Below are 25,364 nucleotides of genomic sequence, written 5' to 3' on the forward strand. Positions count from 1 at the left end.
ATTGCTGAGGATTCAGGTTAAAACAGATAAAAGGAAGTCCTTCTTCACCCAAAGGGTGATTAACATGTGGAATTCACTGCCACAGGAGGTGGTAGCGGCTATAAGCATAGCCAGCTTTAAGAGGGGATTGGATAAAAATATGGAGCAGAGGTCCATCAGTGGCTATATATATATATATATATATGTGTGTGTGTGTGTGTGTGTGTGTGTGTGTGTGTGCGCACACACACATATATTGGCCACTATGTGACACAGAGTGTTGGACTGGGTGGGCCGTTGGCCTGATCCAACATGGCTTCTCTTATGTTCTTAAGCTCTGCCTTCCCCCCACCCCTTCCTCCCTCAGCCAATGGAGAAAATAGGGGTTCTGTTCTGCACCTCTTGTGCAGTTGAGTAAGCCTTGCAATGCAAGCTGTTATATAAAAGGAAGCAAGAGAGAGGGAGAAGGATATATTTATAATCCATCTTTGTCTTTTGTCCCTACCTGTGTAGACTGCTGTTTCCAATTTACTGCAAATCTTTACATGGTAGATTTAACCACATCTAAGTTGGCTCAGTCTGCCTGGATATTGCCAGATCTGGGACCCTAAGCAGGGTTGGCCTTAGTTACTACTTTGGATTAGTTACTACTACTACCTCTAAGCAAGTCCAGTGTCACTACACAGAGTCAGGTTATGACAAACCACTTCTGTTCATTCCTTTCCCTGACCCAGCTGGCCCGGTCTCACGAGGTCTTGGAAGCTAAGTAGGGTCAGCCCGGTTAGTCCTTGAGTGGGAGACCAACAAGGAAGTTCTGGGCTGCTTTGCTGAGGCGGGCAGACCCCATCTGTGTGGCTTCAGCAGGCACAGGCTGCCATCAGGTTGAGTCCTAAGTATGCTGGGAACAAGCGGCACAAAAAGGGAAAAAAGGAAACGATTTCCACCGGAATTACAACTGCCAATGGAGGAGGAGGAGATGATGATGATATTGGATTTATATCCCACCCTTCACTCAGAGTGGCTCACAATCTCCTTTACCTTCTTCCCCCACAACAGGCACCCTGTGAGGTGAGTGGGGCTGAGAGGGCTCTCACAGCAGCTGCCCTTTCAAGGACAACTCTGCCAGAGCTAAGGCTGACCCAAGGCCATTCCAGCAGCTGCAAGGGGAGGAGTGGGGAATCAAACCCGGTTCTCCCAGATAAGAGTCTGCACAACTGGAGAGCCAGTTTGGTGTAGTGGTTAAGTGTGCGGTCTCTTATCTGGGAGAACCGGGTTTGATTCCCCGCTCCTCCACTTGCACCTGTTGGCATGGCCTTGGGTGAGCCATAGCTCTGGCAGGGGTTGTCCTTGAAAGGGCAGCTGCTGTGAGAGCCCTCTCCAGCCCCACCCACCTCACAGGGTGTCTGTTGTGGGGGAGGAAGGTAAAGGAGATTGTGAGCCGCTCTGAGACTCTTCAGAGTGGAGGGCGGGATATAAATCCAATATCATCTTCTTCTTCTTCTTCTTAACCCCTACACCAAACTGGCTCTCTACACCAAACTGGCTTTCTGGCAGGATTATAATAGAACTTATTACGTGGCTTCTGGCTTTGGATTTTACGTACTAATAACGTGTTTCATCATTTGCTTGAAAAATATTCCCCAGCGTTGCCGTGTCACAGCGGTTCAAGGCGATGTACATTGCTGAGTCTTGGCACCTACTGCTGTCATTTTTAATGTCAGCTTGTTAAAACGCCTGGGGGCAGCCCGATCTCTCTCGCTACGGTCGAGCGCAGCCGCTGCCGTTGTCTCCTAGCATTTATCCACGCTCCCTCCTTTGTGACATTTAGTTTGATCATTTGTGGAAACACATTCTTTCAATACCAGTTGGCATTTGGGATACCGGAACCATTGCGGCACTGATGGCATGATGCACCAGGCTTGCTGGAATGGGCAGAAACTGCAGCTAACCAATCGACTGGTCAACTAAGATTTTCTTTCTTTTAAAAACAAAACATCGGTGCAGGCAGAGAGAATTCTGTGAAAGTGGCAAGAGTCCGATAGCTCGAAATAAGAAAATTACGGCGCCACAAACAACAAGCAAGCTATTGAAATGTTTTGTGGGCTTCGTAACAGCTGCTCAGACGCGGAAATTCACGCGATGGCTTCGGCCCACTCATCACCTTCCATTCTAATGTACCTGGTAGAGCTGCTGTGGGGGATAAAGTGAGGGATGCGCGGAGGTGAGAACCAGGTATGGAATCCTGAGCCCCTTGGAAGGGCAGTCCAAGTGACGAATTGATCAGTTACGATCAGTGTTCCCTCTAAGCTGAGTGTGAGCGAGCTCACAGTTCTTTAGTCTCTGCCTCACACATTTCTGTCTTTTTGTTGTCTTCAGTCGCACAGTCGAGTCCGACTCTTTGCGACCCCATGGACCAAGCCACGCCAGGCCCTCCTGTCTTCCACCACCCTCCGAAGTCTGCTCAAATTCATGTTAGTTACATCAGTAACGCTGTCCAGCCATCTCCTCCTTTGGCGTCCCCTTCTTCTTTTGCCTTCTGTCTTTCCCAGCATCAGGGTCTTCTCCAGCGAGTGCTCCTTTCTCATTGGGTGGCCAAAGGATTTGAGCTTCAGCATCTGACCTTCCAGGGAACAGTCTGGGTTGACTTCCCTTAGGACTGACTGATTGGATCTTCTTGAAATCCAAGGGACTCTCGAGGGAAAAATGGCCCCGCAGTAAACCAATTGATGCAGTAGCTCACAACTTTAACGCCAGTAGCTCACAAAGTAGAACTTTTGCTCACAAGACTCCACGGCTTAGAGGGAGCATTGGTCACAATGGACGTATGGCAAAGTAGCAGAGGGCCTCCCCTTTGGAGGAGCAGAAGCCAGTTTGGTGCAGTGGTTAAAATATTAATATTTTGAGAGCCAGTTTGGTGAAGTGGTTCAGTGTACGGACTCTTATCTGGGAGAACTGGGTTTGATTCCCCCGTCCTCCACTTGCAGCTGCTGAAATGGCCTTGGGTCAGCCATAACTCTTGCAGAGTTTTTCCTTGAAAGGCAACTTCTGGGAGAGTTCTCACAGCCCCACCCATCGCACAGGGTGTCTGTTGTGGGAGAGGAAGATAAAGGAGATTGTGAGCCGCTCTGAGACTCAGAGTGGAGGGCGGGATATAAATCCAATGTCGTCCTCCTCCTCCTCCTCTTCTTCTCCTCCTCCTCCTCCTCCTCAATGCCTTCCTGTGAGATCTCTTACATTCCTAAGACAGGAAATGCTGCTGTCACTGGAATATGCACACATATCTCATGCTGGGGATGGAAAGTGCTGCCAATTTACAGCTGGCATATCAGTGACCCCTCATGGGGTTTTCAAGGCAAGGGACAAAGAGAGGTGGTTTGCCATTGCCCATCTCAGCAGAGCAGCCCAGAACTTCCTTGGTGGTCTCCCATCCAAGGACTAACCAAGATCTCATGAGAGTTGGCTAGCCTGGGCCAGCCAGGTCAGGGCAAGGAATGAACAGAAGTGGTTTGTCATAATCTGATTCTTCCTTAGGATCCTGATCCACTGCTCCTTCACACACACCCACACACACACACCCATCCATGTACCTCCACTGCAACCTGCCTGCACCTGTGATCTCAGCTGCCCAGAGTCATTAAGGGCATGCAGGGGTGCTCAGGGGTGACACTCATGGTGGCGGTAGCAGCTCCACGTCGGCTGGTGCTGTCAGGGAAAGGGTGCACAAGGGGTGCAGGCAACCGAGCATGGGCTCACTAGTGATGGCACCTGGTTTCTTTGGCCACTGTGTGCCACAGAGCGTTGGACTGGATGGGCCATTGGCCTGTTCCAACATGGGTTCTCTTCTGTTCTTATAGGTGCTGGGACTGTTTGTAAATGGGAGAAGGATGCACATGCAGGGGTGGGAGTGGTAAAGAAGGCATGGGGGGGCCCTGGGGTGGTCAAAGGGGGCTTGGGCACTATGACCGTCACCCGGGAATGCAAAACCTGGAGCCTTCCTTCCTTCCTTCCTTCCTTCCTTCCTTCCTTCCTTCCTTCCTTCCTTCCTTCCTTCCTTCCTTCCTTCCTTCCTTCCTTCCTTCCTTCCTTCCTTCCTTCCTTCCTTCCTTCCTTCCTTCCCTCCCTCCCTCCCTCCCTCTTTCCCCTCCAGCTGGTTGGCCTTAATGAAGGCTATTACAAGGCTTTTGTGTTTGGATTTTGATGTGGACCAAGAAGGCTATTTTCTTTTGGTCTGCTCTAAGAATCCTGGACTAGTTTGTGAAATACGGCCTTCGCACGATAATCGATGTGGTAAGCACAGAAGCAAACCCACTTGCTTGGGGGATTGTTGTTAGCAACACAAAAACAAACCTTTGTTAAAACGAATGACGTAAGAACCTTATGTTTTGACAGACGAATCCTTAAAATGTCCTCATTCAGGCAAGAGTCAGCGTTCCATTTCAGATGAATGTCCTTCCCGCAGTCTCTCTGCAGCCTCTGTTTACTTCTGTAAAGGTTTCATTCATCTGTCATTGCAGATAGCCATAGATAGACCTATCCCCCATTGTTAACTAGTTACTGCTAATTTGTCTAAACTTTAAAAAAAGAAGAAGAAATCAAAGCTAGTGATAGTAACCAACTCTGTACGTTAATTATGAAATGTGGCAGTTCTGAAGAGTCTTGAATTGCATTATTGGAAATAAAACTATCCAGCCATTTTTAGGGCCGTGTCAATGGGCATACGCGCAGGTGATAATGTAGCGATTCTGTTGCGTTCCTCCCACAGGGACGTGGTTTATTCTGTAAGCGGCTTGCCTGGCCTTTCTGCTCCATTTACTTTTTGAAATCTAGCCCTTCAAGTTTAATAGGCATATTTATTTTAGCATCTTCAGTCTTCGACAAGATATAAAATGAAGCAAATTGGCAAGCTGGTAGATATGACAACTTCCACTTAAGTGCTTCAAGGTGTGTGTGTTTTGAATTTAAAAGTATGAAATTTGCTTGGCCAAAGCTGTCATTATTCTCCGCACAACTGATCGAAAGCATAGATCAACGAGCACAGCGATGCTGATAGTTTGGCATTTGCCAAATCAAGCCAGTTCGTCACCATCATGATTTAACAGGCTGAAATCGGTAACATCTTTCCCCGTCTTCATACCTTCTGCAGCAGTTGGTGTCCTTCATGAAATAGCTGTCCGTGTGTCATTTCAGTGGGGCTTCTTTGTTCCATAGAACGATGTTTAAATCTGGACCAGAGAGGGCCAAACTGCAGCTCAGAAGGCACATGCGGCTCTTTCACAAATACTGTGCAGTTCTTGAAGCCTTACAGCCCTGTCGGCCAGCTTGGAGAAGGCATTTCTCTCTTTAAATCAGTTCTCCAAGCCAAGCAGCTGGCAACTTAGAGAATGCATGCAAATTTAAAGTTGCTTTCTTTCCACCTCTCCCCCATCTATTTCCTTCCTTCCTTCCTTCCTTCCTTCCTTCCTTCCTTCCTTCCTTCCTTCCTTCCTTCCTTCCTTCCTTCCTTCCTTCCTTCCTTCCTCACACACACACACACACACACACACACACACACATATATATATATACTGTGGCTAATAGCCACTGATGGACCTCTGCTCCATATTTTTATCCAATCCCCTCTTGAAGCTGGCTATGCTGGTAGCCGCCACCTCCTGAGGCAGTGAATTCCAAATGTTCAGCACCCTTTGGGTGAAGGACTTCCTTTTATCCATTTTAACCTGACTGCTTAGCAATTTCATTGAATGCTCACAAGTTCTTGTATTGTGAGAAAGGGAGAAAAGGACTTCTTTCTCTACTTTCTCCATCCCATGCATAATCTTGTCACCCTCTATCATGTCACCCCGCAGTCAACGTTTCTCCAAGCTAAAGAGCCCCAAGCGTTTTAACCTTTCTTCATAGGGAAAGTGTTCCAAACCTTTAATCATTCTAGTTGCCCTTTTCTGCACTTTTTCCAATGCTATAATATCCTTTTCTGATCAAAGTTCTGATCAAAGCCACCAAGTAATACACTGTCTTACAGTTTGCAAAAATATATTACAAGGATTGCATACAGCACACAAAGTGTGTGTGTGTGTATAATATTTTTTTGCCACTGTGTGACACAGAGTGTTGGACTGGATGGCCATTGGCCTGATCCAACATGGCTTCTCTTATGTTCTTATGTTTTTCCAATGCTATAATATCCTTTTTGAGGTGCGGTGAGCAGAACTGCACACAGTACTCCAAATGAGATGGCACCATTGATTTATACAGGGGCATTATGATACTGGCTGATTTGTTTTCAATTCCTAATAATTCCCAGCATGGCGTTGGCCTTTTTTATTGCAATCGCACACCGTCTTGACATTTTCAGTGAGATCTACCACAACCCCAAGATCTCTCTCTTGGTCAGTCTCTGTTCGGTTTCCACCCCTCGTCTTGCTGCCTGCCGGAACTTCTTCAAAGGTGGGGGGAGGGGGGAGAGAAGGTCTTGGAAGCCGAACTGCTAGATCCTCTTGAAGCTCAGTCTCTAGAAATCATAAATAATTTTGATCTGTCCGCTGCCAGTGCTTCGTAGCTGGGCTGCTCCTTGGAGACAAACTTTTGTTTGTGTTGCCACCTCCTTGCTGCAGAGCACCCCACTGGAATCACGGCTCTGCTAAATTACGAATAACGTTGCCATTGTATAAATGATACATTCTGCGCCTTCTTTTGATTTTAGCGCTAAGCTTGTCTTGTATCCCTACAGGCGTCTGACTAGTCCCGTCTCTTGGCTGTTGCTCGTGGTTCGTTGCTGATCCATACTTAATGTGGCGTTCATTAAGCTGCCGTAAAAAAAATAAATCAAAATTTTGTCGAATCCCGGCACGTTTCCTGCTGGCAAAAAGCTGGGGCCTGAGGTCCCTTGTCCTCCACACTGTTGGGGGGCTGAGTGGGGGAAAGCCGTGGGGGAGGCTGGAGCATCTGTGGAGCCTTGAAACGGCGTTCCCAACGGGAAATTCACAGCCCAGCAGTGCAACTGCTATTCCGTGCAGCGCTCACTTGTTAAACATCATGCCTGGGTGGGAGACCATTTCTGCCAGTCTGGTGTAGTGGTAAAGTGTGCGGACTCTTATCTGGGAGAACCGGGTTTGACTCCCCACTCCTTCGCTTGCAGCTGCTAGAATGGCGTTGGGTCAGCCATAGCTCTGGCAGAGATTGTCCTTGAAAGGGCAGCTGCTGTGAGAGCCCTCTCCAGCCCCACCCACCTCACAGGGTGTCTGTTGTGGGCGGGAGATGATATAGGAGATTGTCAGCCGCTCTGAGTCTCTGATTCAGAGAGAAGGGCGGGGTATAAATCTGCAGTCTTCTTCTCTTCTCGAGATCTCAGTGTACTGGGCCCAGGAGAGGGACTCTTTGGAATGGCAGAAGAAAGCTAGTCTCTCTCATCTTCTACCATTCTTCTGGTGCTTGGGAGGGGCACAGTAGAAGGGCTTCTAGCCCCACTGGTGGACCTCTAGATGACATTTGGTCGTCTTTTGGCCACTGTGTGACATGGAATGTTGGACTGGGTGGGTCACTGGCCTGATCCAACATGGCTTCTCTTATGTTCTTATCTGTATCAGATAAGGTTGCCAATCCCCAGGTGGTGACAGGGGATCCCCCGGTTTGGAGGCCCTCCGCCCGCTTCAGGATCATTAGAAAGTTGGGGAGGGAAATGCTGAGCACTCCATTATTTCCTACGGAGACCGATTCCAATAGGGTATAATGGAGAATTGATCCATGGGTATCTGGGGCTCGGGGAGGGGGCTGTTTTTTTTAGATAGAGACACCAAATTTGCAGCATAGCATCCAATGCCTCTCCTCAAAACAACCACCAGGTTTCAAAAAGATTGGACCAGGGTTTTCAATTGTTTGAGCCCCAAAAGAAGGTGCCCCTATCCATCATCATTTCCAGTGGAGGGAAGGCATTTAAAAGATTTGTGGTCCCTTTAAATTTGATGGCCAGAACTCCCTTTGGAGTTCAATGGTGCTTGTCACAACCTTGCACCTGGCTCCACCCACGAGGTCCCCAGATATTTCTGGAGTTGGACTTGGCAGCCCTAGTATCAAAAGCCTGTTCTAGAAAGTAGCTGCCATTGCATTAAGGGCTATTTTTCTGCCCCACATTCAGCTCCCATGGCAGAGCGGTGACTCAAGCGGAGGGTGTGACAGACTGCACTTTTTGAAAGCTTCGAAGTGCTGCACAAACAGCCGAAGGACTGCGGAGAGTTAATTCTTCACAGAAACTGAGGGCCTTGAGTGACAGGCTGCGCCACGGAATCTGGTTGGTCAGCATCAGCTCAGCGGAGTGGAGGAGAAATGCTTCTCTCCCTTTGGACTTCTCCCTCGTAAAAATTCCCCAATAGTATGATATGAAAAATAGTGTCTGCATGCTGAAAAGATCCTCTGTGGAAGGTGCTGTCTACTGAATTTCTGCATATTGTTGTGCTTTGGCATGACCTCCTTTCCCTCTAATCAGGAGGAATACTCAGATTAGCGACACACAGAAAAAAAGAAATGTTACTTTGGGGAGGGACGGTGGCTCAGTGGTAGAGCATCTGCTTGGGAAGCAGAAGGTCCCAGGTTCAATCCCTGGCATCTCCAAAAAAGGGTCCAGGCAAATAGGTGTGAAAAACCTCCGCTTGAGACCCTGGAGAGCCGCTGCCAGTCTGAGAAGACAATACTGACTTTGATGGACCCAGGGTCTGATTCAGTAGAGGGCATCTTCATATGTTCATGGGGAGGGACAGTGGCTCAGTGGCAGAGCATCTGCTTGGGAAGCAGAAGGTCCCAGGTTCAATCCCTGGCATCTCCAAAAAGGGTCCAGGCAAATAGGCGTGAAAAACCTCAGCTTGAGACCCTGGAGAGCGCTGCCAGTCTGAGAAGACAAGACTGACTTTGATGGACCCAGGGTCTGATTCGGTATAAGGCAGCTTCAATATGTTCATCTCTCTCTGTGTATGTGGGGGGGAGGTATCATCTGTAGAGCTTGTTGTATGTTAATTGATGTGGGAGCTCATATGGAGAGAGGCAGTTATGTGGATCTGTTGTTGGAGAAGGTTTATTTATCTTCAGAGAAGGTTGGAGAAGGTTTATTTATCTTCAGAGGCTGCGCCAGTCGACCATTGAGTATACTGACAGTTTTCTTACAGGAAACAAACTTGTTTCCATTTCGTAAATATGCCAAATAGTACACTTTAAAAAATGTGAACCGAGTTACAAATAAATTCTTTTTGCACTGCTAAATCGATGAGAGCCTTGTGGTGCAGAGTGGTAAAGCTGCAGTACTGCAGTCTGAACTCTCTGCTCACGACCTGAGTTCAATTCCGGCGGAAGCTGGTTTCAGGTAGCCGGCTCAGGTTGACTCAGCCTTCCATCCTTCCGAGGTCGGTCAAATGAGCACCCAGCTTGCTGGGGGGAAAGGGTAGATGACTGGGGAAGGCAATGGCAAACCATCCCATAAAAAGTCTGCCGTGAAAACGTTGTGAAAGCAACGTCACCCCAGAGTCGGAAACAACTGGTGCTTGCAGAGGGGACGACCTTTAGCTTTTTTAAATCTATAAAAGAAATATAGCTTTGATAGGAACCTAAGTATTGAATATCTAATCCTAGTAAAAACAAAGAGTGTCCCCCTCCCCCACCCGTGGCTTCAGACTTTCTGGGAATTCTACATCTGTAGTCTTCAGATGGGGGGAAGCTGCGGTCTTGTCTGCAAGAGCTGGACAAGGCTGTTAAAGAGTGTTGGACTGGATGGGCCATTGGCCTGATTCAGCGTGGCTTCTCTTATATATTCTTATAGAGTGTTGGACTGGATGGGTCATTGACTGATCCAACGTAGCTTCCCTTATATGTTCTTACAGAGTGTTGGACTGGATGGGCCATTGGCCTGATCCAACGTGGCTCCTCTTATATGTTATTACAGAGTGTTGGACTGGATGGGCCATTGGTCTGATCCAACGTGGCTTCTCTTATATGTTCTTACAGAGTGTTGGACTGGATGGGCCATTGGCCTGATCCAACGTGGCTCCTCTTATATGTTCTTACAGAGTGTTGGACTGGATGGGCCATTGGCCTGATCCAATGTGGCTTCTCTCATATGTTCTTACAGAGTGTTGGACTGAATGGGCCACTGGCCTGATCCAATGCTGCTTCTCTTATGTTCTTATATGTTTCTCCCCTTTTTCCCATTCCCCCTTTTCCCCTTCTGTATCCCTACTGAACATTTAGAATAAAAATCTAGTAGAAGAAAAAATAGGGTTGAATCCTGGGCATATTTTTAGGATTTACAACCAGAGTTGTCAAGCTGAAAGGTATCCTCATCTCTGGGGTACTTCCATTACTTCCAGAAATTTCCTGCCAACATCACTTCCATCTTTGTTTGGCTTCGGTTTCAGGCCCCCCCCCCTCTGTTTGGCTTGGCCGTGGGCTCAAGAAAACGCTCAAAGAGCTCTGTGTTTTATTAGTCAATCATCCTAGAAAGAACAGCTTGAATCCTTGTTGGGAGAAAGATAGGACAAACAAACCCGCATGCAGACACATGGAGAGCAGACCTTCTCTGAGGGCGGGTAATTCTCTCTGTTAAATAAACTTCCGTCCTCTCAAAATAAACCTTCTCATGTGTGAGAGAGTGGAATGCCTTCTCAGTTTTTAAGTCACAACCAGAGTGCCTTGGGCACCATTCTTCTGGGAAGCATTTTTAGTGCTCATGGATAACATATAGAGCCCACTATAGTGTGAAGAGCACCTTACAGCATTTCTCTCTTCTAGCCCTTGCCAGTAATGCAGACAAAGATTGCTGGTTGTCTAACTTTGCAGATGAGAACTGGAGAGTGATTGATTTGGCCCCTGTAGGAGAGGCAGGTCTTGAACCTACTGTGAGCTAGACTTTGCTGGCTCTTGTGTTTAATGTGGAGTTTACCTTGTTGTTTGTTAGGAACTTAAGAACATAAGAGAAGCCATGTTGGATCAGACCAATGGTCCATCCTTGAGTCCAACACTGTGTGTCACACAGTGGCCAAAAAACCCAGGTGCCATCAGGTCCACCAGTGGGGCCAGGACACTAGAAGCCCTCCCACTGTGCTCCCCCAAGCACCAAGAATACAGAGCATCACTGCCCCAGACACAAGAACAGAAGAGAAGCAATGTTGAATCAGGCCAATGGCCCATCCAGTCCAACACTCTGTGTCACACAGTGGCCAAAAAACCCCCCAACCAAGTGCCATCAAGAGGTCCACCAGTAGGGCTAGAAGCCTTTCCACTGTGCTGCCCCCCCCAAGCACAAGAATACAGAGCATCACTGCCCCAGACAGAGAATTTCGACAATAAGCTTCAACTACCTGTTAACCACAGGTAGATTTCTGAGCTTTCTGCCTTTACCTTCATTTTCAGTCATTGTTTTAAAAACTATGCAAGCCACTTTATCAATTGATGTTCAGTTAGGGTCAGGCAGCAGTTTTTCTCCAGGCCAGTTTTGTCAGGAAATCCTGGAAGGTTTGGGGGTTTTTTGCATCTTCTGTGCATGGAGCAGGGCTCACTGGGAGTGGGCAGGGGAGGTATTCGTGAATTCCCTACATTGTGAAGAGGGTTGGGCTAGATGACCCTGATAATTCTATGTTGTAGTAATGGGAGATGGCTAAAGAAGGAACTAACATTTTAACTGGACTTGACACCAGGGCTCCCTATTCTAGTGCCTGTCGATACAGTGGTGCTCACAGACAATTTTCCTGGTGCTTGCGGAGTGTTTCTAAGAAGTGGGTGTGTCCAGGTGAGTCTTTTCCCCAGCAAGGTGTTCTGATTGGCCACCGGAGATTTCATCACCTGAGCAGGTTTTAAAAAAGAAAAGAAAAGTTATTTGGGCAGCAGTTGTCACCATGGCACAAAAATCTTCACTGTGACTGAAGGGAAGCTGTGGCAGCCATTTTGTGCCTGGCTCCGCCTCTTGTGGCAGCCATTTTGTGTTAGATCTCCAGAGGCACCTGTGCAGGCTCAAAAAGGTTAGGGCTCTGTGGACTAGACAGTGTTTCCTTGGTAGTACGGGTAGCTTGGGAAATACCAAGCTGACCCTAAGAGGAAAAACTGGAGTCCCTCGCAGGGTATTTTGAACTGACTCAGGGTTTTCTCTTAGTTAACTTTGGTGGGCAGTTTTGAGAAGATTGGGGGAGAGGGTTCCCTGGAAAACCAAGTTCTGTGTTTGGATAACGCACAAGACATTGCATTTCGGGATGCATTAAAAGACCGAGGCAGAAATTGCCTTTATATTGTTCTGTGTGAACAATCTCTCTCTCCTCTCACCCCCAGTCTCTTATTATTTTTAACAACCTGCTCATTGATCTTGGGAGAATTGTAGGTCAGCGTTTGGGCAGCCTGCGTCAGCGCGCGAGTTGCGGGTTTTGAGGAGTCGAGTGACCTTTCCAAGCCTGTTGCTTCGGGTCTCAGGGCGCTTTTCCTGTTCTTTTTGCATTCCTTCCCGTACTCAGCAAATTGAACCCTCCAGCAGGTCAGTGGTCCTCCCTTCTTTCTATTTTAAGAGAAATGTGATGGCGTTGGCAGGTGCCCTAGCTGAACCCAGATGGGGAATTCAGGCGGGTTGGCAGCTAATGCTACCACACACACTTCCTCCCACCTGCCAGAACTGGTTTCAAGCTCCTGTGTATAGTTTCCATGTGTATCTGCCCGGACCTGAATGGCCCAGGTTACCCTGGAAGCTAAGATCTCAGAAACTTAGCAGGGTCATAAGAACATAAGAGAAGCCATGTTGGATCAGACCAGTGGCATATCCAGTCCAACACTCTGTGTCACACAGTGGCCCAAGAAAACCCAGATGCCATCAGGAGGTCCATCAGTGGGGCCAGGACACTAGAAGTCCTCGCACTGTTGCCCCTCCCAAGCACCAAGAATACAGAGCATCACTTGTCCCAGACAGAGAGTTCCAACAATACACTGTGGCTAAGAGCCACTGATGGACCTCTGCTCCAGATGTTTATCCAATCCTCTCTTGAAGCTGGTGATACTTGTAGCTGCCACCACTTCCTGTGGCAGTGAATTCCACGTGTCAATCACCACTTGGGTGAAAAAGTACTTCCTTTTATCCGTTCTAACCCGACTGCGCAGCAATTTCATTGAGTGCCCACAAGTTCTTGTACTGTGCGAAATGGAGAAAAGGATTTCTTTCTCTACTTTCTCTATCCCGTGCATAATCTCGTAAACCTCTGTCATGTCACCCCAACCAGGTCAGCCCTGGTTAATACTTGAACGAGGGACCACAAAGGAATACCGGGGTTGTCACACAGAGACAAGCAATGGCAAACCACCTCTGTGTCTCTTGCCCTGACATGGATGGTCCAGGCTAGCCTGATCTTGTCAGACCGTAGAAGCTAAGCAGGGTGGTGCTTGGTTTGTACTTGGATGGGAGACCACCGAGGAAGTCCAGGGTTGTTCCACAGAGGCAGACAATGGTCATCTACTGCTGTTTGTCTCTTGCTGTGATCAGGATAGCCCAGGCTAGCCAGATCTCATCAGATCTCGGAAGTTAAGCAGGGTCGGCCCTGGATGGGAGACCACCAAGGAAGTCGAGGATTGCTCCATAGAAACAGGCAAAAGAATCTCTGCTTATTTCTCGCCCTGACTTGGATGGCCCAGGCTAGCCCAGCCTCATCAGTTCATGGAAGCTAGAATGGATCGATCCTGGTTAGTGCCCAGGTGGTAGACCACCAAGGAAATCCAGGGCAGGCAGTGGCAAACCACCTCGGTTTGCCTCTTACCTTGGATACCCTACAGCAGGGGTCCCCAAACCCCGGGCCGTGGACCAGTACCAGCCCCGTGGCCTGTTAGCAACCTGGCCGTGAGTTGAACATATGAACATATGAAGCTGCCTTATACTGAATCAGACCCTTGGTCCATCAAAGTCAGCCTTGTCTATTCAGACTGGCAGCGGCTCTCCAGGGTCTCAAGCTGAGGTTTTTCACACCTGTTTGCCTGGACCCTTTTTTGGAGATGCCAGGGATTGAACCTGGGACCTTTTGTTTACCAAGCAGATGCTCTACCACTGAGCCACCGTCCCTCCCCATGAACATATGAAGCTGCCTTATACTGAATCAGACCCTTGGTCCATCAAAGCCAGTCTTGTCTACTCAGACTGGCAGCGGCTCTCCAGGGTCTCAAGCTGAGGATTTTCATGCCTACTTGCTTGGACCCTTTTTGGAGATGCCAGGGATTGAACCTGGGACCTTCTGCTTACCAAGCAGATGCTCTACCACTGAGCCACCGTCCCTCCCCAATTATTAGTTGTGTAATTATTTCATTATATATTATATTATATATTATTTATTTATTTTATTATTTTTTATTTTGTTTTAGTATATCTCTATCCCACCCATTCTCCGTAAGGCTCAGGATGGAGTCCAACATATGATAAAACAATAAAATGCGATAAAAACATTCTATAAACAGACAACTCGACAGCACTCAGATGACCATGTCATCACATATTGCCCAGACTAGCCGTCTCACATCATGGCAGTTTTTATTCCATTTCCTAGCACAGATGACAGTGCTGGCCGGGGAGGCCAACCAGATCAAGAATAGACGCCTGCAGCCTCAGCTAAAAGCCTGGCGGAACAGCTCTGTTTTACAGGCCCTATGGAAGGCTAATAAGCCAGGTAGGGCCCGGATCTCTGGAGGGAGCTGATTCCAACAGGTTGGGGGCCAGGACTGAAAAAGCCCTGGCCCTAGTTGAGGTGAGGCGGGCATCTATTGGGCCAGGGACAGCCAACAGATGTCGGGAGGTTGAACGTAACGACCTCCTGGGCATATATGGAAGGAGACGGTCCTGCAGGTAATGCAATGTTGTAATAATAAAAATAATTAGAAGACGACGACAACATTGGATTTATATCCTGCCTCCACTCCAAACTTCAGTGACTCAGAGCGGCTCACAATCTCCTTTCCCTTCCTCTCCCGCAACAGACGCCCTGTGAGGTGGGTGGGGCTGGAGAGGGCTCTCACAGCAGCTGCCCTTTCAAGGACAACCTCTGCCAGAGCTATGGCTGACCCAAGGCCATTCCAGCAGCTGCAAGTGGAGGAGTGGGGAGTCAAACCCTGTGAGGTGGGTGGGGCTGAGAGAGCTCTCCCAAAAGCTGCCCTTTCAAGGACAACCTCTGCCAGAGCTATGGCTGACCCAAGGCCATGCTAGCAGCTGCAAGTGGAGGAGTGGGGAGTCAAACCCTGTGAGGTGGGTGGGGCTGAGAGAGCTCTCCCAAAAGCTGCCCTTTCAAGGACAACTCCTACAAAAGCTCTGGCTGACCCAAGGCCATTCCAGCAGCTGCAAGTGGAGGTGTGGGAAATCAAACCCGGTTCTCCCAGATAAGTGTCCGCACACTTCACCACCGCACCACACTAATAGAAATAAAGTGCACAATTGTATCATCCTGAAACAATCCCGCGCCCCCCCCCCCCCCCCCCGGTCCGTGGAAATATTGTCTTCCACCAAACCGTGGAGCCAAAAAGGCTGGGGATCGCTGCCCTACAGGGGTTGCTATAAGTCAGCTGCAATTTGATAGCACTTTCCACCGCCACGTGCGTTGTGGGGGAGTGGCTCTGACGCTAAAGGGATGCCCTTGGGGCCGGGGACCACCGGCAGCTGTTGTTCAGATGAGCATAGCGCTCCTTGATGGATATAGCGGCAGAGGCACTTCTGTAGATAAGTAGGTCCCAGACTGCCTCAGGGCTTTGAATCTGTCCCTGCCTAGTCAGATTCCGGTGGCTCACCGTTTTGGTCTGAAGCAACAGAACAAAGTTGGAGTCCAGCGGCATCTTTAAGACGAACGACGTTTAATAAAAGGTGTAAGCTTTTTTGTGCGCAGACGCACTTTCTCGGATACGCTCGGCTTTGGAGAGCCAGTTTGGTGTAGTGGTGGACTCTTATCTGGGAGAACCGGGTTTGATTCCCCACTCCTCCACTTGCAGCTGCTGCAATGGCCTTGGGTCAGCCATAGCTCTGGCAGAGGTTGTCCTTGAAAGGGCAGCTGCTGTGAGAGCCCTCTCAGCTCCACCCACCTCACAGGGTGTCTGCTGTGGGGGAGGAAGGTAAAAGGAGATTGTGAGCCGCTCTGAGACTCTTTGGAGTGGAGGGTGGGATATAAATCCAATATCTTCTTCTTCTTCTTCTTCTGAATATGAACAAGTGTGCAAACACACAAAAGCTTATTAAAAAAGTAAAGGTAGTGCCCCGTGCAAGCACCAGGCGTTTCCGACTCTGGGGTGGCATCATATCATGACGTTTTCACGGCAGACTTTTCATGGGGTGGTTAGCCGTTGCCTTCCCCTCTACACTTCCCCCCGGAGTCCTCTACACTTTCCCCCCCAGCAAGCTGGGTCCTCCTTTTACCGACCTCGTAAGGATGGAAGGCTAAGTCAACCTCGAGCCGGCTACTTGAACCCCAGCTTCCTCCAGGATTGAACTCTGGTCATGAGCAGAGCTTAGAACTGCAGTGCTGCAGCTTTACCACTCTGCGCCACGGGGCTGCTGGTACAGAAGCTTATACGCAGAATTAAATTTTGTTGGTCTTAAAAGGCGCCACTGGTTTCAAACTTTTCTTCCCTCCCTAGTCAGGTTATAGAAGTCAGGGCTTAAGCAGGAACGCAGTTCCGGCTGGCTTGGTGTGAGGGGTGTGGCCTAATATGCTAATGATCCCTGCTGAGCTTTTTTCTACAAAAAAGCCCTGTGTGAAACAATGGTGGTGTCAGGGGTGTGGCCTAATATGCAAATGAGTCCCTGCTGGGCTTTTTCCTACAAAAAAGACCTGTGTGAAACAAGTGGTGTCAGGGGTGTGGCCTAATATGCAAATGAGTCCCTGCTGGGCTTTTTCCTACAAAAAAGACCTGTGTGAAACAACAGTGGTGTCAGGAGTGTGGCCTAGTATGCAAATGAGTCCCTGCTGGGATTTTTCTACACAAAAAAAGAAAAAGCCCTGATCGAAGTCATTTTTAAAACTGGTCGGGCACTTCTGAGAGCTTCCAAGGTTGCTTAATAGGGGATTAAAGGTGGAGATGGGCAAAGCAGCATGACCACGTATGCCTGCATTCCTTTGAGCTGAGCTCTTGCGAGATTTTGCTACATGGTGCGGAAAAGAACAATTGTGTGGGATATTAATTCAGCATTGTGTAGTAACTGTGGACACAAATCGGATGGTCAGCACCGCCCTCCCCCAGCAGTGTAGCTGCCCTTGAGACTGCTGTGGAATATCCAGGATTGGAGTCTTCCCTCTGCATGTGAGAAGGTTCCTGAACGGTAAGTTTTTGAACTTGCATTTTTCAAGTGGTGGTCACTGCAACACAGGGAAGCCTTGGCTGTGTTTTGTGTCACGGCAGAAGGGGTGTAAAATGCTCAGGGTATCGCGCAGGCTGCTGCAGACCGATAGCGGAAAAGTAGCATGTGAATGGAAAGGGCTCTAAAGGGGCTCCTGTCATCCAAACGTTCTGCGTCAAAGCAAGGCTTTTGGGGTAGAGGGAACGTTCATACACTGTCTGGCCAGCTGCCGTCCAAACCAGCATGACAGACTAGGTCAGGGGTGACCAAACTGCAGCTCAGGAGCCACATGTGGCTCTTTCACACATATTGTGTGGCGCTTGAAGCCCCCACTGCCCCATTGGCTGGCTTGGAGAAGGCATTTGAAGTCTCTTTAAAACACTTTGGTGTTCCATTCGTGATCACCCTGTTTATGAATGACACAACTCCCCCACTGGCGATTCCGATTACGTTTTATGTCTCCAAACCAAAATACCTTTGACATGGCCAGTGTGCTGTAGAGGCTAAGCGCATCAGACTGGTAGCTGGGAGACCAAAGTCTGAATCCCCACTTGTGCCACGGGAGCGTGCCTGGTGACCTCTGCTAGTTACACGCTTGCAGCATAACCTACCTCACAGGGTTGTTGTGAGGTGGAATGTGGGAGTGGAGCAGGGCACAAACTGCTTTGGGGCACCATCGGGGAGAAAGGCGAGGGTACAAATGAATAAAATGAATTCATTCACAAGGCATTAGCATTGCTTTGAGAAGGGAGACCCGGGGTTGGGGAAGGAGAGGTACATTATGGTTCGTCTCCACAGATGTTCCCTATCCATGTCAGGGTCATCAGAAAGCGGGTGTGGCGGAGGGAAATGTCTGCTGGGCACTTCATTATTTCCTATGGAGACCAATTCCCATAGGATATAATAGAGAATTGATCTACGATTAGCTGGGGCTCTGGGAGGGCTGTTTTTTTGAGGCAGAAGCGCCACATTTTCAGCCACTCCTCAAAACAGCCCCCAAGTTTCAAAAGGATTGGACCAGGGGGTCAAATTCTATGATCCCCAAAAGAAGGTGCCCCTATCCTTCATTATTTCCAGTGGAGGGAAGGCATTTAAAAGATGTGCGGTCCCTTTAAATGTGATGGCCAGAACTCTCTTTGGAGTTCAATTGTGCTTTTTGCAACCTTGTTCCTGGCTCCACCCCCCAAAGTCTCCTGGCTCCACCCCCAAAGTCCCCAGATATTTCTTGAGTTGGGCTTGGCAACCCTATCTTAAACACATGTAATAGCCTCAAAGGTAATGTGGACGGTGCACAGGGCTTCGCTTCTCGAGCTGTAAAATGGGGGGATATATTCTGTACTGGTGACCTAGCTGGATCTTTTTAGCTCTCCGAAGCTAAGCAGGCTCGGCCCTGGTCAGTAGTATTTGGATGGGAGAACACTAAGGGAAGTCTCAAGGCTGCCATGCGGAGGCAGGTAATGGCAAACCACTGTTTGTCTCCGCCCTGACCTGGCTTGCCCCTGGCTAGCTCAATTCCATCAGATTTGTGGAAGCCAAGCAGGGTCAGCTGTGGTTAGTACTCAGAGACAGGAGATCACCAAGCAAGTAGGGAGGGGTTGCTGCGCAGAAGCAGGCAATGGTTCAAACCATCTTTGAGCCACCTCTTGCCTTGAAAACCCTGCGGGGTTAAGAACATAAGAGAAGCCATGTTGGATCAGGCCAGTGGCCCATCCACTCCAACACTCTGTGTCTCATAAGAACATAAGAGAAGCCATGTTGGATCAGGCCAGTGGCCCATCCACTCCAACACTCTGTGTCTCATAAGAACATAAGAGAAGCCATGTTGGATCAGGCCAATGGCCCATCTAGTCCAACACTCTGTGTCTCATATGAACATAAGTGAAGCCATGTTGGATCAGGCCAATGGCCCATCCAGTCCAACACTCTGTGTCACATAAGAACATAAGAGAAGCCATGTTGGATCAAGCCACTGGCCCATCCAGTACAACACTCTGTGTCACAGAAGAACATAAGAGAAGCCATGTTGGATCAGGCCAGTGGCCCATCCAGTCCAACACTCTGTGTCACAGAAGAACATAAGAAAAGCCATGTTGAATCAGGCCAGTGGCCCATCTAGTCCAACACTCTGTGTCACAGAAGAACATAAGAGAAGCCATGTTGGATCAGGCCAGTGGCCCATCTAGTCCAACACTCTGTGTCACATAAGAACATAAGAGAAGCCATGTTGGATCAGCCACTGGCCCATCCAGTCCAAAACTTTGTATCACACAGTGGCCAAAAAAACCCAGGTGCCATCAGGATGTCTACCACTGGGGCCAGAACATCAGAAGCTCTCCCACTGTGCCCCCTCCAAGCCGTAAGATGGCTGCAACGTTGGGGGGGGGGGAGGGGAAGGAGGTGAGTCTTGCATCACAATCCTTCCTCCCCAAATACGAAAACTCCAGCATGCATCTCTCTCTCTCTGTTGCTGCTGCTCAGCTTGTATTTGTTGGATCTTTCACAGCCTCTGTAACAGTAGATGAAATTAGTGTGGCACAGCTGAGAACGCGTTGTTCTTTCTTGCATTCCTTCGTGGCCCCTCCATTTGAGAGAAGATCTCGTTTTTCTTCCTCCAAAGCGTTCGTTTGCTGCGAGAGCAGCACGCCGCCTTTGAAGAAAAGCGAGCTGTGTTTCCTGCCAAAGCCCACCACCTCCCAGCTTTATTTACAAACAGTTTGAATTTTTTTGCGGCAGTAATTATAGCCTGGAGGATTCCTGCACTTCCTTCCTTCCGCCTCCCGTCTTTCTGTTGATCATGGCTGCCACGTTCCTTTCTGTGTGAAGAAAAGTGTGATGGCAGGGAATAAATTCTGGCATCAAGAGGGGAACTTGGGGGGGGGGGGATTCGAGGCTGTTACTTTATGCCTACCCCATAATGCCCAGAATCATCTGTATTCTAGTAACGTTTCTGGGTGGGTTTTTAGGGGGGAAATCTCTGATTGCCGCTGCGCTAGCTAGCCCAATCTGCAAAATTATTTAAATGCCGATGAAGTGCTGGCATCAAGGTTTTGGGCGCTGACGTTGTGCAGGGCTGAAGAGAAAGCGGCTGTTTCCCAGGCACTCTTGTGGCTGAACGAGATGTTTCTAGGGTCCCCCGGGTACCCTTGGCCACTGGCAGAGTATGAGAAGAGTAGAGTTGCCGCATCCAGGTTGGGAAACTCCTGGATATGTGGGGAGTGAAGCTTGGGGAGGACCCCGATTAGGTTCCAATTTATAGTGACCCCTGCAAGGGACTTTCAAGGCAAGTGAGAAGCAGAGGTGGATTACTATTGCCTTCCCCTGCAGAGTCTTCCTTGGTGGTCTCCCATCCAGATACCAACCTCCAACTTCTAGTGACTCCCACAAGGAGCTTTCCAGACAAGTGAGAAGAAGCAGAGGTGGTTTGCCACCTAAGTACCGATCTTGCTCAGCTCCCAAAATCTGATGTGATGGGGCTAAATTCTGCCTTCCCTCCCAAACGCCTCTTATATCGTCCTAATTTTCTTTCTGACCTTTTGGACGATCTCTGGTCTTGTTCCCTGAGAGGGGGAGAACGGGTCACCCAACTACAGAGCTACGCGGCCTGTATGGCCTAGGCCATGTAGCCTAGCCTTATATGACCTAGGACAGGGGTGGGAAACGTCTGTCCTGAGGGCCATTTACACCCCTCAAGATCATTTGGTCTGGCCCTTGTCGACTGCTGGACCAAACCGAGCGACGTGGCAGACTCTCTTTCTCTTTCACCAGAATGGAATGGTTTAGAAACAGATTCCAGATTGCTACAATGAGGGAAAGAAATGCCTTGGATATTAGGGAGAAATTGGGGGAAAGAGAAAGTCTCTTAATACTAAAAAAAAATCCACTGATATTGTAGTATAATTTCCATACACAGTACACTGTTTTTTAAAGTTGATCATTTTGTATGGCCCGCGAATGATGTTATAAAAATCCAAATGGCCCTTGGCAGAAAAAAGGTTTCCCACCCCTGGCCTAGGACCTACCTGTCTGCGGGACCGCCTTGCCCCACATGTTCCCCAGAGAGCACTTCGATCATGCTCTCAAAACCTTTTGGCTGTCGCTGGGCTAAAAGAGGCTAGGCTTAATTCCACCAGAGCAGGAGCCTTCTTGGTTGCAGCCCCAATACTCTGGAACACCCTCCCAGAAGCCATCAGGGCCCCGTGGGACCTATCGCAGTTCCGCAGGGCCTGCAAGACTGAACTGTTTTGGATGGCATACGACAGGGATAGCCCACGGTAGCTCTCCAGATGTGTTTGCCTACAACTCCCATCGGCCCCAGCCATTAGCCATGCTCTCCAGATTGGCCATGCTGACTGGGGCTGATGGGAGTTGTAGGCAAAAAAACATCTGGAGAGCTACCGTTGGCCACCCCTGGCATATGACATCTAATGGGAGAGGGCTGCTATCACAACTCTACTATGGTGACGCCAGCCTATCGCCTCCTGCCTCAGCGAGGGCAGCTAAATATACGTTAGTCTCTTCGGGGGTCTGATACGGTAGATGAGCAGGGGACCACTGCAGGTTTGAAGTCTTTCCCAATCACACAGGCACCAGAGAACGTAACAGCAAACTATCGTTCTTTATTTCCAAAATAGGTTTTAACTGGGGGATGGGATGTATATACAGGGGCTAGTTTGTATCTTGTCGGAATAACATTTCCTATACAGTATGTCGGCTAGACCCTCCAGCAAGGCTCTGAGGTATTTCAGGGTACACGGTTCTTCTATTAATCCACTCTCCTAAACTTTAATCAGGCTGGCCTCTTGGGCTTTGAGTGCCTGGTCCCTCGAGTCGTCTGGTTTGACAAGCCCCAGCTCTCCTGACTCCCTCAGACCCACGCCTCTCCCTCAGCCACCTTATAAACTCCTAGGAGCAGTGTATCATATGTCTGTGGCCACTAAGGTCTTCCACTTAGACACTCTCTGTCACCTTCCTCTTCCTTAGAGGGCACTCGTGACCTAGAGATATGCCTCACGCTCAAGCCACCTGGCTGATCTCACAGGGTGTATGTAGAGCTTCACTTCACATCAAGCCTCTCTCACCACACTCTGAATCCAACTCTCTCTTTCTGACCGTTTTTTTCTGACAGTTAACCTCTGAGCCGTTAGCTGTCACTCAGGACTTGAGAGTTCTGAGCACCCCTGGGTCACATGACTCAGGGCTCTCTGAGTCCTCAGCTTCTCCATTAACCCTTTGATTCCGTCACAGCTGCCACCACATCTGGATCTATCGCGCTTCAGCACTAGCTGCCGAGGACCTGTACGTGTTGAGAAAGGAAAATATTATACGATCTGCCTGAAGTAGCACCATTGCAATTTATTTGATCATTTGATTGTTTTAAGATTGCTTATCGTTTCTTGGATATTTTATGCTGTTAGCCGCCTTGAGTCTGCATAGAATGGGCGGGATAGAAATATGATATAAATAAATAAATAAAATATGTATTAAAATACATGTATCTGTACTGACATGCCGAACGGGCACTGCACTTTGGCCCCAGCGAACATGTCGATTTTCAGTATGACTCACCCTATTATGGCAATATTGTACGTTTCAGAATTTCTGCTAGGAAATAAATGCATTCAGCGCATCGTGCAGGATTACCTTTGCTCAGCAGTGCCCTGTTCAGTGGCATTGATCTCTACTTCCGGCACTGTGCATAACTGCGTTGTTGTTGTTGTTGTTGCCTCTTCATCCACACTCTCTTGTGTTGCGCTAGCCATGCAATCCTGTGCAGAATTACTCCAGTATGAGCCCACTGAAATCAGTGGTTGGGATAGGTTTGGGCTGTTTAAATATTTGTTATACATTTGCAGATGAATGTAGTTGGTGTATTTTGAAATTAAAAAGAAAAATCCACTGTGCGCCTCCCACATATTGTTTGTGTTGCATTCTCAGCAGACAGTACACCAAAACTGTGCGTATGGGGCAGAGGGTTTCTTTTTTAATGACTAGGATAATGGGTTATGTATTGGCAGAGATGACCCAGGCTAGCCCAATCTTGTCATATCTCGGAAGGTGAGAAGGGTCAGTAGTGGTCAGCACTTGGCAACCTTCATAGAGAGAGAGAGTGATACAGTGGTCCCTTGAGAATCCACTCCGTCTTTACAAAGAATGAGCTGGAGCCGGGGTGGCCAAACGCGCTTAAAGTAAGAGCCACATAGAATAAATATCAGATGTTTGAGAGCCACAAGACATGAACGTCAGATGTTTGAGAGTTGGAGTGAATGAACAGATGTTTTGAGAGTGAACAAACAGCGAATGAACAGATGTTTTGAGAGTCGGAAGGAAGGAACATCAGATGTTTGAGAGCCGGAAGGAAGGAAGGAAGGAAACAGATGGGGAAGGGAGGAGGAAGAGGTAGAAAGAAAGCAACTAATTTTAAATGTCTTCTCTGAGCCGGCTGACAGGGCAGTGGGGGCTTCAAGAGCCACACAATATGTGTGAAAGAGCCACATGCGGCTCCTGAGTCACAGTCTGGCCACCCCTGAGCTAGAGCCTTGTGAGGAAGAGAGAGGATTTTTGGGTTCCACTTAAAAGCCATCAGTCTTGACAAAGGCAACGAAACGTTTGACACCGGCTAACGTGAGCCTGGCTTTATGTGGATGAACTTCTTCTTTATCCCAACACCTCACTGAAACAACAGTGGGCTGAATGTGCAAGACTGTGAAGTGGGATAATTCTTTTGATAAAGTGCCCGCGTACAATCTGGATGAAAGAATTCATTGCAGACTGTTTTCGCACGGTTTTGGTTGATGAGTCAAAAGCAGACTCTTAACCTTTAAAAAGTGCCTGCGTGCACTTTAAAAGTGTGCACTTTGATTTATTTTTGGGCAGTTTGGATTCATTTTGTGCAGACTATAAGGTTCTGTTAAAGGGCCTGTGTGCGCTCTTGTGTTTTTTATTCTGTCTGTTTAAAGGTAGAGGCTTTGGAATATTAAAAGTACTTGTGCTCACTGATATTTTTCATCATAAGACTGTTTAGAAGTAGAGTCTACTTAAGCAGAAGCCACAGGGCTTTTCCTTTCACCCATTTTTTTTCTTGGAATAAGTGTTTTGATAGTATAATTTCACCCTGACGTTTCTTCTATTATAGTTCCAGTTAGTACTTGGACAGGAGAGCATCAAGGAAGTCCAGGGTCACTATTTTAATTGAATGTAATGTGATTTTTAGATGATTTATATCCCACCCCTTCCCCGCATGCTTACAGCAAAAATTGAACAGCAAAAGTTTAAAATATAAAACATCATCCCAGCCTCCAACATAAAAATCTGAGGGCAGTACAACATACCGACAAACAGGCCGATATCTATGCAGAGGCAAACCGCCTCTGAATGTCTCTTGCCTTGCAAACCCCATGCTGTCACTGTAAATTGGCCACGACTTGATCGTGCTTCCCGCCCCCATTGGCAGCGGCTGTATTTGGGAGCCTGATGTCCCCACCCCATTCACATTTTGTTTCGGGGGCACACTTAGCCACTCACGTGACTTTTTGTTTTGTTTCTTCCCTGCAGGGAAGAAAAATCTGAAGACCAAGACTTGCAGGGTCTGAAGGACAAGTCCTCCAAAGCCAAAAAAGTCAAGAAGGAAAGGAAGGAGGAGAAGCAACATGAGCCAGCTCAGCCTTCTGCAGAACCTGCTGAAGCAGGCAAAGCAGAGATGTCAGAAGAAGCTGGATCCGCCGCAGCTGCGCCCGAAGCCTCAGCATCCCCCAAGCAGCGCCGCTCTGTTATCCGGGACCGTGGACCCATGTACGACGATCCCACCTTGCCTGAAGGCTGGACCCGCAAGCTCAAGCAGAGGAAGTCGGGCCGCTCAGCGGGGAAGTACGACGTCTACCTTATCAAGTGAGTGCTGGGGGCAGTTGCCTGTAGGAGGACACAATTCCCAGGGTTTGATGCTCTCCAAGGCTTCAACTAAACTACTGCTCGCCAAGATGGGTAGGGCCGGCCCTAGACTGTCTGATGCCCTAGGCAAGGCTAACTTCTGGTGACCCCTCCCTGCACTGGTAACATCGCAGAGTTACATGGGGGTGGCCAATTT

The 25,364-nt window shown here is 48.6% G+C and overlaps 1 protein-coding gene across 2 annotated transcripts in view; it reads left to right on the top strand.

Annotated features, from left to right (window-relative positions):
- Positions 1-25,364, top strand: part of MECP2 (methyl-CpG binding protein 2) — a 150,474-nt gene that overhangs the window by 117,923 nt on the left and 7,187 nt on the right. For both annotated transcript variants that reach the window (XM_060252806.1, XM_060252808.1), the window contains one exon: positions 24,836-25,168. In XM_060252806.1, coding sequence (XP_060108789.1) covers positions 24,836-25,168 — 333 coding nt within the window. The remainder of the gene's footprint in view (positions 1-24,835; positions 25,169-25,364) is intronic.

This window comes from Heteronotia binoei, chromosome 13 (genome assembly GCF_032191835.1).
Source record: "Heteronotia binoei isolate CCM8104 ecotype False Entrance Well chromosome 13, APGP_CSIRO_Hbin_v1, whole genome shotgun sequence".
Lineage (NCBI taxonomy): Eukaryota > Metazoa > Chordata > Lepidosauria > Squamata > Gekkonidae > Heteronotia > Heteronotia binoei.